General features: G+C 31.2%; 1 protein-coding gene across 1 annotated transcript; it reads right to left on the minus strand.

Annotated features, from left to right (window-relative positions):
* Positions 1-11,811: 11,811 nt before the first annotated feature.
* Positions 11,812-15,817, minus strand: LOC18050300 (homeobox-leucine zipper protein HDG11). Its single transcript, XM_024186878.1, has 10 exons — positions 15,202-15,817; positions 14,936-15,053; positions 14,622-14,810; positions 14,046-14,513; positions 13,859-13,960; positions 13,570-13,770; positions 13,270-13,450; positions 12,928-13,196; positions 12,699-12,788; positions 11,812-12,620 (listed from the first exon to the last, which is right to left on the minus strand). The coding sequence occupies exons 1-10, from the start codon at positions 15,333-15,335 to the stop codon at positions 12,228-12,230; spliced, it is 2,145 nt and encodes a 714-aa protein (XP_024042646.1). The 5' UTR covers positions 15,336-15,817; the 3' UTR covers positions 11,812-12,227.
* Between the last annotated feature and the right edge of the window lie 3,598 nt (positions 15,818-19,415).

Genomic DNA, 19,415 nt, shown 5'->3' on the forward strand with positions numbered 1-19,415 from the left:
CTCTAAGGGTCATAGGTTGTTCATGAAGATTTTGCAAGGCTTAGTTATCTTCGTGCTTTGAAAAAATTTCAGCTCCTATATCAGCCATATCTAAGGGTGGTGAAAGTGATCTCCTAATTAATCAGCCACTACTTGTACGAGCCCAACAATGCAAGCAATGTTAATGATGTGTGCTAAACAAATTAATGATGCATAAAACACTAGATGAAAATTGTAGAAATAAAAACAAACTAAAAGTTAAATAAGCAAAAAAAATGCAAAATAAAAATAAACAAAATGAAATTACAAGAAAACAATTAGGCTGTGAAACCAGCCATAAAAAAAAGTAATTAAGGGAAACAATTAACAAAATATTAGGCGATATTTTAGAACCAGGTATAAAACAAAGAAATTAAAGGAAACAATTTAGGCGGTATTCTAAACCAGCCATATAATAAAACATAAAAATAAATAAATTAACGTACAAGAATAATAAACTGAAATTAAAATGTTAGGCCGTAGAACCGACCACATAAACAAAAATAAATTAATTAACAAAATTTAAATAACAATCAGGTGGTTGAACCGACCATATAAACAAATGCGAAAAATAAATTGCAGAAATTTAAAGAAAGAAAAATTACAATTTTTTATAAATTTACCAACCAATTAAATTTCAATTATTGGGCCTTAATGGTTATTTTAAAAGTCCAACAAATTCGGTTTGAGGACTGATTTACAAAAGTTTATGAGCTAAAATGAAGTTTCTCACAAATTTTATAAATAATGCTAAAACTTCAAGAGAAGAGGGTGCTAACTGAAGTTTTGCAAAAAGAGAATAAAATAAAATGGCGGAAAGGAAGTAACGACCAAAAAAATAATAAAATAAAGACCAACTGGCACCAAATTTAGAAAACTATCCGGTAACGGCGCCAAAATCTTGACACAACTAAAAAGTATTATTACTCCTAAATATAAGAGTGTCTAGTTATAATATAACCCAGTGAGTCCGAGGTCGAACCACACGGAATTTAAAATCTAGTAGTCAATTTAAAATAAAGAAAATTAATTGCGGGAAAAGAAATTATTAAGAATCAATTTAAAAATATGCTAAGGTTACAGGATCCACTCTCAGTATTCAAACTATCATTTTAATATTTTTATATTTTTATATTTTGCCTCACTTTCACCAGTTAATTATTATATCATTTAATTCTCAACTAACTATGTGTGTGGATAAATATGGAATAAAGTACCGAATGTGCCACAACTTATTAATGTGTCAACATTATATCAAAATACCATATAAATTCAAGAGAATCTATAAAATAACATGACATAAAAATAACTAGAAAATAATAAAATAAACTTAAAAACACACTTGAAAAAGTAATAAATTTAATACTTGAAACATTGAGCTTCACCCTTCACCTCAGCTTAGTAAAATTAACCACTCTTTTTAAAAGAAAACAAAATACTCTTTTTATTATTTGACAAACTTATGGAATATATTACTAGAAAATTAATACATAAGAAAACAAGAAAAGAAAATAAAGAAAGAAATCCTGAGCTACACTCTATTCTCTCTCAGCTTCAACTACTCTCTTTCGGCTTTTTCTCTCCGGCTTCTGGCTCCCTGCTTCCTTTGCATCCCCTTGCATTTTTTTATTTTTTTAAATTATTATTTTATATTATATGTACTTTGAAAGGTTTAATGGTCAAGTGGCAAGATGGCCACCTGACCATCACAAGCATGGTTGCCCATTCTTTTTTTTTTATTTAATATTTGTTAATTACATCTTCTCAATAATGCATTCCAAATTGCTTCAGTGGTTCTTCTTTGTTCCTGCTTTCAATTCCAATTCCATCTTTACTCTTGAAAAATATTTACAAGATAAAAATTAATATATTACGAATTAATTTAACGCAAAAATTTATTTGAGGAGCATTCATATAATTTATAAGTCATGAGCACATTAATCAACATTTTAAGTGAAAAACTAATAATTTTATCCTTATTACATGTACACTTTTTATTGTTAATCAAGATGAACATAGAGGGAAGAGTTAGGTCAAGTCTTTAAATCAGCTATGTCAAGGAATATAACAAGAAGATCAAAAAAAAAGTCAACTAGTATGCTTCAATTAAAAATGGAGACAGCAATTGCTCTGTAATTACAAAACCTTTCAATGTTGTTCTTATACTAGAACCTCACATTCACCAAAAATTTATTGCACATAAAAATATGACTACACAAGGGATACAAAAAATAGTAAATCCACACATCTTTAGTTTATGAGGATATAATTCTATCAAGTTAAAATGATCAAATAATATGTTTATTCATGAATAGCCATAAAAATTTACAAATGAAGTCAGACGAACTATTTTCAAAATAATAGACAATATTGAAGAAGGCGAATAACAAATAATAGTATAAAAATAATATTTGTAACCACAAATATTTAGTAAGTTATTCTTCCAAAACAATCCTTGAAATCAAAATTAAAATTACAGGTCTATTGATGAAATAATAAACAGAATAAGCTCAAATTTGCTACCTCCATTCCCCAATAATCTACTCTCTTGAAGAGCTAAAAAAGAAAATAAGATCACTGTGCAATTTTAAACATTGTTGAACCTTCATATTCAATACTTGCATAAGTTTCATTTTTAGATTAGAAAGCCAGCAGTTGATTGCCATATATGAAATCATAAAGGTGAATTTTGCATGAAAACAATAATCCTATATGGGAAAAACTAAGCCGTCTAAGGATTTAACCTTGTCAACAACATTAGGCGCTTGTATCCTCCACTTCCAAAGGCAAAAATCAATTGCATCACAAGCTTGATGCTTTAACTCTTAGCTAAAGAATAATTTAAATAGTGGCCACGAGTGTTAAATCCTTTCAATTTTTTAAAAATAGCATATGTACAATTCATTCAATCTATAAACAAACCCTAATCAATTAAAAGCAAAGATTAAACTAAACTGAGAAGAGGTCAACACTTACATCTATTAAAGAGGGAATTAAACATCGAGATAAAGAAATAATTGAATGGCACAAACTAACAAGCAAGATTGAAGGTGAGCTTGATAGGGAGGCTGGGAGAATTGAACGGTGTGGCTAAACAGCCTAAGTTTGGACAACGAGCTAGGGCTTGAACGAGTTAGATAGAGAGAGCTCGAGTTTGAAAGACTTTCATCACCAGACAAATATGTACAATGAACTAGGGTTTTGTAGCAACTTAAATTGAGTTTCTTGGCTTCAAATTACTTTAATTGAATGAGGGAACTAGCTTTGGGTTTTTAGATTTAGTGAATTTACTTTTGCTTTTAGGTTTCTTCTTAATTGAGTGGTTGAATGTTTTTACATTATCCTGTTCTGGTTTTTAGAGTTTTAACAAAGGGAGGGAATCATTTTGAGATGAGAAGGAAGGTGAAGAGCTAAAAAAATTTCACCAAATATTCAAATTATATATTACAAGAAAAAAATGCTACCATTTATAATAAAGAAAAATAAAAAATAAAAATGTGTCACTTAGTATAAGTATAGGTTATGATTATAATATTATCAATAACTGCTGACACTAATATATTAAAAGCACTAAAAATCACTTAAATCATCAAATATCGATATGTTTTTACTTAGTATCAACGGTTTAGTATCAGTGATTGTCATTTTTCTACAAGTGGTTGTTATGTTTTAGATCAAAATTTGGGATTATTTTGAGGTTTAGTTCAACAGGTTTTTATAATGAGGAATTTAATTAAATTAGAGTTTATGATTATGATTTGATTTGCATATCTTATGAGAGTTTTTGTTATTAATTTTAGGCCAATGATATCAATATGCTTTTGTTACTTATGGACGCCAAGAAATAGGTCAACTAGACTTCTAAAATGAATATCAATAAACAATATATGTGTGTGTGTGTGTGTGTGTGTACGCGCACGCGTGTGTGTGTGTGTGTTTGAAAAGCCTATTTTGATATGTATGAACATGAATTTATGTGATTTGTCTATTGTTTATGTGACGTATTATTATATGTAAAGTGTGATTGTGTACATAGATATATGTATCCGTGAAATTTCATTAGTATAAGCATGAATACTCATTATGGCTCATATAAAATGAGAAAGTGGATTTTAGCAAATTAATTTTAGAGAAAGTAAGAAAGTTTTCTAATGTAAGACCTTATTTTAGAATTTTATAATTTCGTTACTTTGGTACTTTTGACATTCTGTATTTTTAATTAGAGTCAGTTATGTTATGCGTTTTAATATGTATTTTTAATTAGAGTCAATTACAATATCTGTTTTAATCTTTTATTTCCAATGTAATTATGATTTAGTTTCTCTTTTTTAGTTAACCTGGGGAATTGTATATTTACTCTATTATAAACCGGGAGCTCTTGTTATTGTTTTCATAATCTTTGATTAATATAAACATCTTTTTTATAATTTCTTTGGGATTATATATCAAAATCTCTCTTATAAAGTTGTTTGAATTAGAGCATCATATAATCTCACTTAAAGAGTTGTTCAAATCTCATTGAATTGTTTAGATTAAAAAGAGATCAAATCACACTTTAATTAAAGCATAACTTCATCATATTGGCCTGGTCCAGTACTAAAACATTATCTAGTGTTTATTAGGGGTAGGCATTACAGTTTTTGGTTCGTTTTTACGAGTTTTAGTTTGGGTTGTAACCATTTGGATTTAAAATTCAACCAAACAAATTGAAAAGTTTTTTTTGGTTTGATTTGGTTCAGTTTCAAATTTGATTTGTTTAGTTCGAGTTGATATTACGGATTGATTTCGAGTTTAATTACGAATTGAGTTACAAATTAGTTTGGGTTGCAATTTCGAGTCAACACACATAAGACACGTATATACCTTGTTTATACTTCAAGTATCACATGAGACTAATGAAATCCTCAAGAGTCAAGACAAACATTCAATTTAACGCATAAACTTGTGCTTCTAGGCTGTATAAAATGGTTAAACAATTACTGCTTTTATATCTTCTTATTGGATTACAAATATACAACAGCAAATATAAAAGAGAAAATTTACCACCAAGTTTTTGGCAATTGTAACTGAAAATTCCTCAAGGGCCTCTTCTGACATAGTTATCACCAAGGTAGATGTTGGGAATGTGCTCTATCTTATGTCAATCTACTCTTCTCCCCTCTTTATATCATCTTTCGAAATTGAAACAATTAAATATCACCAATTTATGCAATATTGTCTTCTGAAAAGATAATCAGACAGTGCTTTTAATTTACATAAATTAGTAATTTTCAAGGAAGAAAGGTGTGACATGATTACGACTTCTCCTTCTATTTTAGATGGATATACGATAACTGGAAGATGTTACGATGGCCAGTAAGAGTTGTGAGGCTACTATCGTGCTTAGGCTAATTCTCCAAGGCTGCTATCATGTTCATTGCTGAGGCTAATTCACGAGAAATAACTTACAGTGTCATGGTGACGTGGTGCAATTGACGATCTAAGGCTAATTCACTAGCGGTCGCAGCAGTTGGAACTTAAAAGAGATGAGTTAGGTTTTTTTAAGGTTTGTAATATTGATTTTTAGGGATCTCAATTAAATTCACGCATTGCGTGTGCTTTTCTTTAAATTTTAGTAATAGTATTTTTAAATTTTTACTAAACTTACCCAAATCAAACCAAAAACTTAAAAAAAAAAAATTCAAGTTTGGTTCAGTTTAAGTCAACTAAAATCGACCTCCAATCCTTAGTACTTATCTACCTAATCAATTGGCTTTCGTTATCCCACTCCATCAATTGGTACCATCGCAGTTTTGTGCCAGTTGCACAACTTTCCTGGCTACCCACATCTATCCCACTGAATCCACCATTGAAAAAAAAATAAAAAAATCCAAAATTACTGGTTAATGCCAATTACCACTATTGCCTCTATAATCCAACAGTCATCACTACCAGCCACTACAACCCATGACTCACTAGACACTACCGACCAAACTCGAGCCCAACTTTGCCTTTAACCGTCCCTTGTAACCATCGCAAATCACCCAAAACTAAAGCTCACTACCACTAACACTGCTACTTCACCATTGATCACACTCATCCCCAAACTTTTCTCTAGCCGTATATCCAATCCTAGCCACCACTAGGTCTGATTTCTCTGCACAAAAACGTAACCAAGCACCACAACTGCCATTTCAAGTAAGTTTATAAACAAACCACTGTGAATCTAACCAATCCTCAGGCACTGTCATGTGGCTCACCATCATATCTACTAGATATGATCATCACTACACATTTCACGGCCACCAACCACTGACAACACTAAACTTTGAAAGTTAGGTTATTTACAGTTTTTCCATTGGTTATATTTTTAATTTGAGGAAAAGAAATGATATAGATAGAGTATTGGAGTTCATATTATCTCCTTGAATTTGAAGATATCTTAGATTTTTTATGGCAATCCTGATGATTTTTTCCTTGTATTTGCATGACGGATGATTTTCTTTAAATTGTCTCATTGAAAGTTGTTATCTCTCATGCATCATTTAAGTTGACAGATGATGCTTTAGATTGATGGGAATAACTACAAGAATCAAGGATTCAACAAGGGCAATATCAAATCAAAGAATTGTTTGATATGAGAAAACTGATGGTAGACCATTGTTTTTCATTGTGATGATGTCGAACAAACTTTTTTTACACTTATAAAAGTAGAAATGATGGGATTGTTGATCTATGTGATATTTTTAAAGAAGAGGTACAACTTATACTTGATTTGACCACTAAGCCTAATAGTATGATCAAGTTTGTGGAACAAAATCAAGTTGACGAGCCCATAGCAATGATTGATATAATTATGCCTATCGACATTGAAGACAAGAAGGGTATTCTTAAAGAAGATTTGGTTGCAAAAATACAATTAAATGACGAGAACATTGAGTGAGATTTGGCCAAAAAACTTGTGAGGTTTGGAAGGAATCGCTCATATAAGACTTCATATTCTCAAAAAGTTACTCATAAGGGCAAGAAAAAGATGAAGCATAGAGAGTTTCAATTTTCAAAAACGATTGATGAAAAAAGCTATAAATTCAATCTCAAAGATGCATTGATGCTTCACTTTAAAGTTTCATCCTCCAGATAAACTTGAGGATGAGCTTCTTTTTTAAGAGATGGAGAATGATATAGGATGTTACTTTTAAGATTTTATAATTTTTTTATTTAGTTACTTTTAATTTTTAATTAGAGTCAATTATGATATGTATTTTAATCTTTTATTTCTAGTATAATTGTGATTTAGTTTCTCTTTTAAATTAACTTAGTGAAGTAGGTTTACCCTATTTAGCTCTTGTTATTGTTTTCATAACTTCTGATTATTAAAAAAAAATTCCTCTTTTATAATTCTACTGGACTATCTAAATCTTTTTATAGAGTCGTCTAGTTTAGAGCATTATGTATTCTCACTTAAAATATTGTTAAAATCTTATTCAGTCATTTATATTATAACGAGATCTAATCACGCTTTGATTAAAGCGTAACTCAATTGAGTTGGCTTGGCTAGTACTAGAATGATATCTACTATTTATCTATCTTATTAATTTGCTTTCGCTACCCCACTCCATCATTTTCTATTTTTCTTGGATACTTAAATTTGTTAATTGCTTCGTAGAAGTTTATATGTTATGTTATGAGATAAATTGATGAAGAATGCTTGCATGAAGTCCAAATGAGAATTATGAGAAAATATGAATGTTAAGTTAGAGTCCTACTAAGTATTAATTGAATAAAGGTAGTTTAAGTAAGTGATTTGAATAAAAAAAATAAAAATAAAAGTTCGAAGGTGACAAATGGTGCTTGATGAAATTATTTTACGATGTTCTCAAAAGACCAAGGCATGTCGTGCATTTGAATTGTATATAAATATATATGTACTTTGGTATATTAAATTTTGGTTTATTACTGAGTTTTATACTCATTATAGTTTATTAAAATTCCTAAAATCAAGATTGATTTACCATGAGGGAGGAGAAAGACTTGAATTGAAGTTGGTAGATGGTTTGACAAATTTAAGATCTTTCGTTGTTTGAGGATTGGATTTTTTTGTATATTATATAGAGTTTTTAGGTTTATATTTGAGTTGTATTAAAGGACAACCCCCAGCCCCGGATTCCCTCCCTCCGGAGTTTAGGGAGGGTCGTTACAATAGGACTATTATTCTCTTAAAAGTTCTATTTCTTACTCAAGCTCTGGAAACCTATCTATTGTACCATTACTATGTCATTCTTGTAAACAATTCAAAAAACAAATCATGTCACATGCACACATGCATAATAACTTAGATTACAATGCTAATAGAGTTTATTAAAATAGAATTTTTAAAAGTAAAGTTTTTACTAAAAAAATATTTGAATTTTATTAAAAATTAAAAAATTACTTTAACAGATAAACTTTATAAACAAATAAAATAAAACCGTGAAATAAATTAAAGGTGGTACTTTAGAAATTTTAATTTTTTTTAAAAACTCTAAAACCCTTACTCCCAAAATTTTAAAATTTAAATTTTACTAATAAAATCAAAATAACTTATTTATTTATCAAAAACTCTACTCAAAATATATATGAATAACTACTTTTACCTTCACCCATAAGATAAATACAATCCATACCAAACATATAGCTTTTCACTTATTGAGTGATTGATTCTTTTTCTATTGTTTAATATTAAAATTGCAAATATTATATTTGATACGAAACACATTCTTTTTCTATCAGAGAATAATGTATCCTTGATTGGCCACATTGAGTTTTCTTTTCCAAGTGTTCACAATTTCACCACGTGAGGACCATTAATTGGACTGCGTCATCTACTCCTAATATATCTTGTAATTTAAATCATTTAATGAAAGTTGTAAAGGAAACCCAAACAGGGCTCTAAAGAAAAGAAAGCCCAAACATGGCCGGAAGATGTAGGAGAGAGAACTTTTGAAAACAATATTGGTACATTATATTGCTTTCTTAATAAATGTTTCAATAACTTCTTGCTCTCTTTTCAGACAAGACATCAAACTGCTAGAAACAATGAGATCAATTATTATCATGAATCATTGTACTAAAGCCAGCGCCCAAACTGACAGTACAAGCAACTTGCAAACGATACCCTTTCTCGTTTGAAAATTAAGATTGAATTTCAGACCCAATAAAATAAAAAAAAAGAAAAATAAAACAGATAAAAGTATAAATAATGGGATACCTCATATGACTTTTTTTAATGACCTTACTTGCCGGAATTAAAGACAACTTTCAAAGTATGCATAATAAAGTCTAGGGCTTGACTAGGGTGCTATATAATAAGTATTGATTTTCAGATTTTATAACATGAAACATGAAACTAGTAATTTGCAACTGTCATGAGTATGAGTTTTTATATTTTAAGCTACAAAATGCACTTATATCAACATGACTTACTTTAGTAGTTGATGTTGCTCGTGTTAGATTAAGCAATACTATTACAGACTCAAATTGTCCGCTATAAAAATTTAATAAGAACAATAAGAATTGACGATAAACATGTTAACTTTTGAATTTTAGACTTTTTAAAAGATATCATTAGTGTTTCCTTCAAGGGGTTAATTAATTCCTCCCAAATACAACTTGTTGTATATAGTTGCCAAAATAATATCCAAAATTTATTTTATTAAATAACACCAAGCTTTAAAACTCTAGTTTACAAACCTATATATAACAAAAGTAAAGCTTGTTCTTTGTCATGCTTTATGACTCCACAAAATAAGGAAACATTACTATAATTTTGATTAATTGAAAAATCAACTATTTTTTTTTTATTTAATGGTTACAATCCATAGATATATTACAAATCTAAGGATTACGATGAGTCTATACTACTCTCACCAATAATATCTTGAAAAAATATATATACATCATTCTATAATTTTTTGAACAGGAAAAGAAAAATCCATAAGAACTCAAGCGCCAATTCAACATTGGATTACAAACCCAATGACTAACTTAATCACATATGACATTGTGATGCCACCCCAACTACTTTCAAAAGCCGCTATAGGGTGGCACCATGTATACATATATAACAATTCCACCAATATTAATTAGCACCTATTAATTTGTATCATAACAAATCCTTAAGGTCCATACAGTGGCACAATTAAGACTGACAATAAAGAGCTAATATTAAATTCAATGACAACTAATAGTTCAACACGGCTGAGTTATATTGATGCAGACAAATATTGGTGATTCTATTTTGGTGGTGAATGAGGTGCAGGTTCACTAGCAACAGGCCCCTTTGTCGTTGCCATTTGTTTAGCATACTTTAATCAATGGGTGAGAAAAAGGTGGTTTAATGAAGCTCATTGCAGCTAAGTTTTGCCATAACAAGAAATGTAAGTCTTTAAAGACAGATTTGACATTTTTCTCCCAACAGTTTTTTGGTGATTGACATTGTTCTTCTAATTGTTTTTTTTTTTTTTTCAAAATTACCACTTACCCCCACAATTAACACTTTATTGTTTTCTTAATGTCAAAATTTGAACTAAGAAAAGTGCTTATATTGTGATTGGGATGAATTTTTTCTGTGAAAGTTTTGATGTTAAGATAGTAATAAAGTGTTGGAAAAACGAAAAAAGCAGGGGTTAAAAAAGCAAACTTTAGCTAAAGCAGCCAAAGAATTTATTACAAGGAAATAAAAGTTAATATAAACTTCTAAGCAATTATTAATATAATGAAGAGTAAAATTATTTTGAAAAGCAAGTAAAAAAATTAAAGGTAAAGAACTTTTATTTATACAGGCCAGATTCCAATCAATTACACTAAAAAAATTAAGAAATACAAACACAGACACATTATAAGCATCATTCACCCAATTATCAATTACCTAAGTCGTAGAATAATTTAAACTATCAATTGAAAATTAAAGAAAGACTCTAAATAATAAACTAACCTTCTCATAGAATAAAGTTGAAAAAAGTGAGAATTGAGCATTGAGAGTTTTAAGGGTTTAGAAAGAGAGAACCATCGAACTGAAAATTTAAGAGAAAACACAAGAGTTAAATATGAATCACTATTAAAGTAAGCTTAGTTTAAGAACACATCTTTGTTGGTATTTTGGTGAAATACAAGTAACTTGAAGGATTTATTTTAACTATTTTATTACTTAACTTACATATTAAAAAAATTTTGAAATTTTTCTTATAAGGTCACGGCGAATGCCCGTCTCTCCCATGGAAGAAAGTATCAATCTTGTGTCTTTGTTTTTGTTGAAATTGTTACGATTTGTAGATAGATTATAATTTGAAGCATATACACTTTACAGTACCGTTCAAAAGTCTATTGAATAATGAATATCAACTCAAAAATCTACGCGTACTAATATTTAAATAGATATGGACCTTTTGTATCAAAGAAAATTAAGTGTAACAAGCCAGTGGTTTCAATATTGTCTCCTTATTCCTTAAATCATGAGGCCGGTTGAAGTCATATCAGTCAAAAAAGATATGCTTTTTCCCAGAAAATGTCGTGGCAAATAAAAATAAATGTTATATTTGTAAGTCCAATTACTTGCGTATGAGAAAAGGGATGGAGCCCAACATTTATCAATATCATCAAGCTTTATGGCCATAATTAATCTTTCAAATTATGGCCCTACTTTTGATCAGACTTTGGCCGTTTTCTTTTGCACACATCGACTTCATATTATTATTGAAAGGGAAAGAGAAAAAGTAAAGATTTAATTACAATAAATAAAGAGTAATTAATTCAAAATATAGAAAAATAGATGTCCATGAACAGAAGTCAATACCCGAACCATACAATTTTTTTTTTTTTTTTTGGGTTCTAGCTGAGTTTGTAAAGTGAAAATGGTGATGAAAAATAACTATCAATGTATGGTGCGTTCTTGACTCCCTCTTTTAAGGCTACTCTTCAAGGCTAAATTGTAAAGAAACCAAAAGAGTTTTGTGAAAAAAGGGAAAAAACAAAAAGAAAAAAAGAATTAAAGTTGGTGTGGATTATAATGAAGTTTGGCAGCAAAAACAGCACAAGCGGCAGCAGCAGTAAATAAGCACTTGATGGAAGAGCATTCAAAGCCTCAACCAACCCCAATACTTTTGAATACCAGCAGCACTGAATTTCTCCGATGTCAGTATTTAAGTAAAACAGTTGTGCTGCAGTAGAAGCAATATCAGAAGCAGATAGATTCATCAGGAACTAGGGCAATTCAAGGCTGCTTTAATTTGCTGGACAGTTGTGCCGATAAGGTTATTAACAGTAGTCACCGACTCCATATTTAGCTTGGCAGATGGCAAGCTGCTTACCAGTATCTGAAATGCTACTGAAATTAGTGAACCACTAGATCTGCTACCCATGTTTCCATGTACATTAGAACTAGTCGATGCCCCGTCTCCTTGATCAAGATGACCATCCGGGGAAATTGTGAATCCCGATGGCAGTAGAGGAATGTAGGAAGGATCCTCTCCGCTCATTGCTATGTTGATGGCAGGTAAATCAACTGGACAGTAGACCACAAGTGAACCTGAACTATCTATGCAGCTCTCCTGAAGTATTAACATGTTGTTTTGGCTAGTGTTGATGGCCTATTTCAAAGAACTAGTTTAAATAATCACGAAAAATTCAGGAGAAATCAAAATAAAGCAAATTTGATTATTTCTTACTCGAAGAACGGATATGCAGTTCCCAGGATTTGACCCATTTGCAATATGGGCAACTTCTTGCACTGCATTGCCATTGGTGAGAACATCCCACTGAAGAGGCAAAAAATGACTACATAAGCATAAGCCACTAAAATAGAAAGTGCGCAGATTAACCAGAGTCACAAATTGACATAAAAATAACAGGTTCAAGATCAAAACATAGAGGATTTTAATTGGAAAATGTATATACCTGAGGTCGAGTTCTTTCATCCTTGAAGAAATTGAAAACATTTTGGGGAGGAATGGGAAGCCAAAAGGTTGTTGCTGCATTAAGAACAACACCATTGGGCTGACCAGGATCCATGCTCTTATGAAGGGTAACTCGGACACCTACTTCATTCAACCCAGAAATGGTGGTCCCTCGGTGGCGGTTAGACGTACTAATGCTCGTACAGAAACTGCTGACCATTCTTTGAGCAAGTTTCATCATGCTTCGTTTGCCATCAGGTGATGGAATTACTGAGAGAAGTATGAACTTATTGAGACCTCAGATGATAAAATTGATGTCAAAACACTATGATGCTAAGATTACCTCCTCCAAGATCCCGAGTTGAAGTCCCTGAAACCATTAGACAAGCAAACCTCTCGCACATTCTTTGCAGAGTAGCAAGCCAGCGATCGGCTCCAAATGCCATCCCACTCTGAATAAGATCTTGATAAAGTCGATGAATAGGGGTTCTATCTTCTATTTCAAGATGCTCAACCCAAGTAACCTGTGTGTAATTTGGATGAAAGTTTGAGTGCAAAATATATTACAAGTATTTAGTTCTTATAACTGTGAAGCAAAGAAGGAATTAACAAAGAATGCACATGATTAAATTGATCTGACAACCTTGGAGTATCCATTGGGCAAATCCTGAATCAAGCATCCAGAAGGAAATCTATGAGACTGACATTGAGAAGAAAATTGGGGAGAATCATAAGAAACATTTACAACTGCCCATGAGCCTTGCTCAATTTGCTGACAATATCGGAGGACATAGAACTCCCGAGTAGGTACAACTGGTGAAAGCACCTGCAACTCCTCGTACATCTGCGTCAATATAATTTATATGAGAGATTATACAAACAAAACTTGAATATCAAAATGAGGTGCTAAATCTTATACTAATTAATATTACCAATAGCAAGGAACCACTATGACCACCCATCATTCCTGATGATATTACTTCAATTGTTTTTGCCATTGAGACAATTGTAGGAAAAAGTTCTACCCATTTGCTCTGCAAACTTAAACAAGTACCAGTCAAGACAAATGTGGCCTTCTGTGACCACGAATTCTGAGCATGATAGTTACAAGCAACTTACACAGTCCATAAACATGTCCACCAATGCCAATCCATTCATGATCACAACACCAGAGTCTCTAGAAGACTCAATTCGAACATTTGGATTTTTCAAGTGACTGTTGGCCCTGGGAAACATCCTTTCGTAGCTGTCAAGATCAAGAATGTCTCTTCCATCTGTGGAAGACTTCATCCACAAGGGTTCGTTGGTCTGCAAAAGCCTAAGCAATTCTTCCATGGCATTAGCAGCAATATCAGTCATAAGAGACTTGTCCATGTCTGATAAAACAATTTGTTGATAAGGCAAATTTGGCAAAGTCGATGAACTTCCAGGAAGAAGATCAAGATCAAGGGAAGGACCACTAATCCCTTGACCACCGAAAGTTCCCATTGTTAAATCCAATGAAGAAATATGAATAGGCTGCACTGGTGGTAGCTGGGAAATTGGCCTCCCAATGTACTTCGCAGCAATGCTAGAAACTCTATCAAGCTGGGAAAACAAACAAACAAACCACATAAATAAAAACGAAAATTACAAAAGAATAGTTGAAAATAGTAAAAGACAGAAACAAAAGCAAAGAAAAAGACAAAAGCCAACCTCCTCTTTCAACTGGGCATTCTCCATTCTCAGCTTTTGTTCATCAAAATAGGAATCTTCAGTGACAGGAGGACCCCCACACGAAGGGCAAATGACATTTTTGAGGGCTTCTCTGATTGCAATGTTTTCACAACGGATCTTATCATTCTCAGCCCGAAGAGCACAGTTATCTGCTCTTTCATGTTGTGCCTAAGTTAAAAACAAAAAGAAAAAATATGTCAACTTTTAAACAGCAATGACATGCCCCCATTAACATAAATCGCCAAAAAGAAATGAAAAAAGAATAATTTGAGTTTAACCTTTTAGTAAGTTACCTTCATCTGGGTTCTTCTGTTTTGAAACCAAAACTTGATCTGACGTGGAGCCAAACCCAATTCTCTGCTTAGCTGTAACCTCTGCTTCTCATCTGGGTGTGGACAATCTTTGAACATTCTTCATCACCAAGCAAATTTTTTTAAAAAGTATACATGTGTGTGTGTGTATATATATTAAAAAAAAAAGCCAACAAGTTATATAAACAGACAAGACTAAAAACAAAACCTAAGAACACAAAGAAAACAAAACAAAACAATGTGCTTACGCTTCAAGTCTCTGAATCTGAAGAGCAGTGTGACGATGGTAACGCTTCTTTCTCTTTTGTGGGTCGGAGCCGTCGTGATCCCCGCCGGACCCACTTCCTCCTCCACCGCCGCCACCACCACTACCAAACTCCATTTTTTTTGCTATATGAGTAAATATAAAGTCTTTCCCTCAAACCCCAAAACTCAAAACTAATTCTGTGATTCAAAAACTAATCCCACGCAACATAATAATAATAAGAGCCAAAGAGTGAGTGCAAAAGGGGAAATATTTAAGCGTGCGTTATGCTTTCGGAAGCATTGCAAAGGGAGAGAAATGGGGGATTATATATGAAATAAAATGGAAGCAGCATGATTTGAGAGAGTGAGTTAAGGCTTCAAAAAAAAAAAGATTGATTTTTTTTAGGCCGTAATTAATTCACCAAGTGAAGTGTGTGTAGTGTTTTTTGTTCAAAACAAAATGAGAGACGACCAGCCCCCCACCGACCCACAAAATTCCTCTCTCTCATCGCCACTACTACTGCCGCTACTGCTATAACTATTTCTATGTAATAGTAGCAGCTGCAGGGCTACCAGTATTTGCTATGTTGCGTTCATTCTCTCTCTCTCTCTCTCCACTCTCTCTCACTCTTTGTGTTTAGAAAATGTGTAACTGATGAGCTTTTAAAGCGTTTGCCTCCATTTATGTGAGAATGAAAACTCGGTGTGGTTATTTCCATAGAGACCCCTTAACCTTTTCCATAATATCAAATATGTTGGCCATCAATTATTACATTAATAAGTCCTTGTTGGTATACCATGATATTAGTATCAAAACTATCACCCATGTCATTGGGTTTGTAGTCCAATGATGGACTACAGGCCTTTGACATTATCAAGACATTAGTTCGAGCTTCCATGAGGACTTCTAATAATCTTATTTTCACAAAATGTGGATGACGGAGTAGAATAGTATATGCGAATTGATAGAATAAATAAGCATAAGATATTATTATATAAATTATCCAAATTAACGTAATTAGATTAAGTTTTAAATGAAGTATGATTAAATTTTTTTTTAATTTAAACGACTTAATGAAATTTTAATAATTTTTTACAATGAGATTAGATGACATCCCAAAGGAATTATAAAGATGAATTTTTAATTGAATAACTAAACTTCCACTAATAGTGACAAGATTTTTTTATTTATAATGTGATAAACTTACTTTTTTAATTAACTTAGAAGGAAAACAAAATCACAATTATACTAGAAATAAGAGACTAAAACATGACTCTAATTAAAAATATAAAATAATAAAAGACCTAAAATAACAAAATCTAAAATTCTAAGGTAACATCCTACAATAGAGGATAAAGGTGAATGTATGTGTTTAAATAATAACTGAACTAGATATATCTCTCCATAAGTGAGGGAGATATCTCATCACCACTTGACACAGATTATCGAACTATGTGGATCATAATAAACTTAATATGTAGAATGTAACAACCTGAAAAAAGAACAATAATGTTAAAGATCCCAACATTCAAGTCCCACCTTGAATTTCAACGTTATATATCACTCATCTATTAGATGATAGATTTGATAACTTATAAAATTACTTAATTACCATCTAATGTTGAATGCCACATCATTTGAGACTGAAATTGAGATTATGATATTGGGATTCCTAACTTTACTCAATATTTATGTATATTTTATTGTATGTTGTTTTTATTATTGTATAATTATTTTATTGGTGTAATTAATGAAAGATTTTGACATAAAATTTTGATTCCTAGCTGCCATTAATGCAGTAGTAACTTGTAAAATGCCAGAGACTTGGACGGTTTGATAATTTGACTGAAACTGTTTTTTTAATTTTAGTTTAGTTTTGTATTTTTATTATAATATTACAGATCTCGGGGGCTGCTAATAGAATTCTCCAAGGATGGGACTTTAAAACACTCACTCGCTCACAAAACTCGAGGGGTTGCTTTCTCTCTGTAAACTAAATTTATTACAATTTTCCACTCTCTAGAGTAGTCAAGAGTGGTACACACGCTCACTCACGGCCAGGTGTACACACAACAGAGAATTTAAAAAAAAAATCAAATATAATAAATACAGTCTAAAAAAAAAGAAATATTTGATTTAAGCAAAGCAAAGCAAAGAGTAAAGACGGAGGAGGGATCGCATCATAGCCGCCGGCGAACAATGTGGTAACTTCGTAAAGTAATGATATTAAATATGAAGAAATCGTTTTCCGGCGACTTGATGTCAAAAGACAAAAATACCCCTCTTGCTTGCAAGGCTCAAAAGTCAAAATTGATACCTTTTTGGACAGCGCTCTTCTCTGCGGTTAGCTCTCTCCGTCAGTCATCACAAGCGACAAGCGAGTGAAGTGGGCTTCCTTATTAAATTGCTGTGGACCCGACGCCAAAATGGCCAAATTTAAACTTTTCTTCAAGTCAACACCCCTTCCTTTCAATCTCAAATAGTCAAACCTACATTTAATTTTTCTTCTTATTATTTTAAATGTAATTTTTATTGTACTTACTTGGATTAAAAAAATTGACAAAATAAAAATAACAGTAAATTGATTTCTTAATTACAAACGCGGTAAATCAGGAATAATTTATAGTTGATTTTATCAGTATTTCATTATATTTTTTTAACATTTTCTATTTTTATTACGTTTTTTGAACTTAGATTAGATATTGAAAGAGAGAAGAAAAATATTTATTAAAAAAAATTCTAATCAAATTTTGGAGTCTTAAAACTACCGAATTAAAAATATCATTTTCATTTTTTTTTTTAATATCTTTACGAACATCATCACCTTAAAATGTTCCTTAGTTATAATTGTTTTATTCCCTCATTTTTCCATCCTTGATTTTTGTCCTTTTTCCCACTTTGTCAAAATAGTATTTTTAATGCATTAATATTATCCGCCAAATTTGGAACCTATTTATTATTGTATATTTTTAACTTATAGCATATATGCACATTATGTGTAGTAGACACTAAATTTAGGAAAACATAATTTTTGGGAATCTATTCATGAATTCGTGAATCATGATACTATTTTCCTTTATTAAAAACAAAAATGTATTGCTGTTGGTATGAATGGGTGTCAAAATTTCAACAAAACTACGGATACAACATGCTTGGATAATTCAAAATGTGATGCCCTTAATCTATAATGTGTATTAGTAACATTGTATAATTTTTGATAAAATCATATTGAATTATTAATTAATGTTGAAGGTTATGTTGAAAATGTGACTGAAAACTTGGTTTATTTTCTAAATGTATGGTGTCTATCTTAAATATATCATACTCGCCAACTGTTATCTTATTATTATTATTCTTCTTATTTTGTCTACTTATTATTGTTGATTTAGTTGTCCAGTTAGTTAATACTATTGATAATAAAATAACACGTAGACTGTTCAAAAATTCACAGCTTTACACTTGTAGTTCTTGAAAGGGTATTTTTTTTTTAATTTTTATTATTTGTAGGACCCGCTTATTGTGGCGCTGATGTGGCCTCTCCTTTTACTCATATTTTGAAGAGTACACGTCATCATGAAAAGTTTGAAATTGGCGGGGGCTTTCGTTTTAATTCCCCCCTCAATATTCCAACAAACTCCTCTTCGCGGGCAATCCGCCAACTTTTTCAAATTCTAGTGCAGAGACTACTAGGATCTTTCTTATGATTTGAATAGTTCTGATTTTTTTAATAATCTTTATATCATTTGTCATATAATAATCGAGTATAAATAAAGTTAATTTTTTTAAAATTTTAAATTTATTAACTAACAATCAACACGCATATTTTTATTTAAAAAAATTTAAATAGAAAGAGGGTCTTAATTCCTAATGCAGCTTATGTGCTGCATGTTTTTATTATTGTCATTTTTCATTTCTTTTTCAATTTTTTTAATTTTAATACATAAGATTTTATCAAAATTTCATAATTTAACAAGTTTGGATGAATGTAGCATCAAAATGGATGGTCTCACTTGAAAAGTTCTCTTATTACACCTCTCTAAGAAAAATAATAATGTCTTAGATACTTTTAGGTTTGAATTAGGTATAAATGGAACTAGATTGTAAAGTTTTCAAAAATAGCCAAAAAAAAATTTGATTTTTTTTTGGCTATTTGGCCCCTCTAACTTTTTTTTCCTCATATCTAATCAAATATTAGGGGGAACCTGTGGTGCAACT

This window comes from Citrus clementina, unplaced genomic scaffold, assembly GCF_000493195.1.
Source record: "Citrus clementina cultivar Clemenules unplaced genomic scaffold, Citrus_clementina_v1.0 scaffold_3, whole genome shotgun sequence".
In the NCBI taxonomy this organism is placed as follows: Eukaryota; Viridiplantae; Streptophyta; class Magnoliopsida; order Sapindales; family Rutaceae; genus Citrus; species Citrus x clementina.

Bases quoted from the DNA above. Each gene is read 5' to 3' on its own strand.
- LOC18050300 (XM_024186878.1), bottom strand. From the start codon at position 15,335: ATGGAGTTTGGTAGTGGTGGTGGCGGCGGTGGAGGAGGAAGTGGGTCC. The intron at 14,514-14,621 runs GTTGGCTTTTGT...TTGTTTTCCCAG, and splicing joins ATGCCCAGTTGAAAGAGGAG to CTTGATAGAGTTTCTAGCAT. The intron at 13,961-14,045 runs GTAAGTTGCTTG...TTAAGTTTGCAG, and splicing joins TGGACATGTTTATGGACTGT to AGCAAATGGGTAGAACTTTT.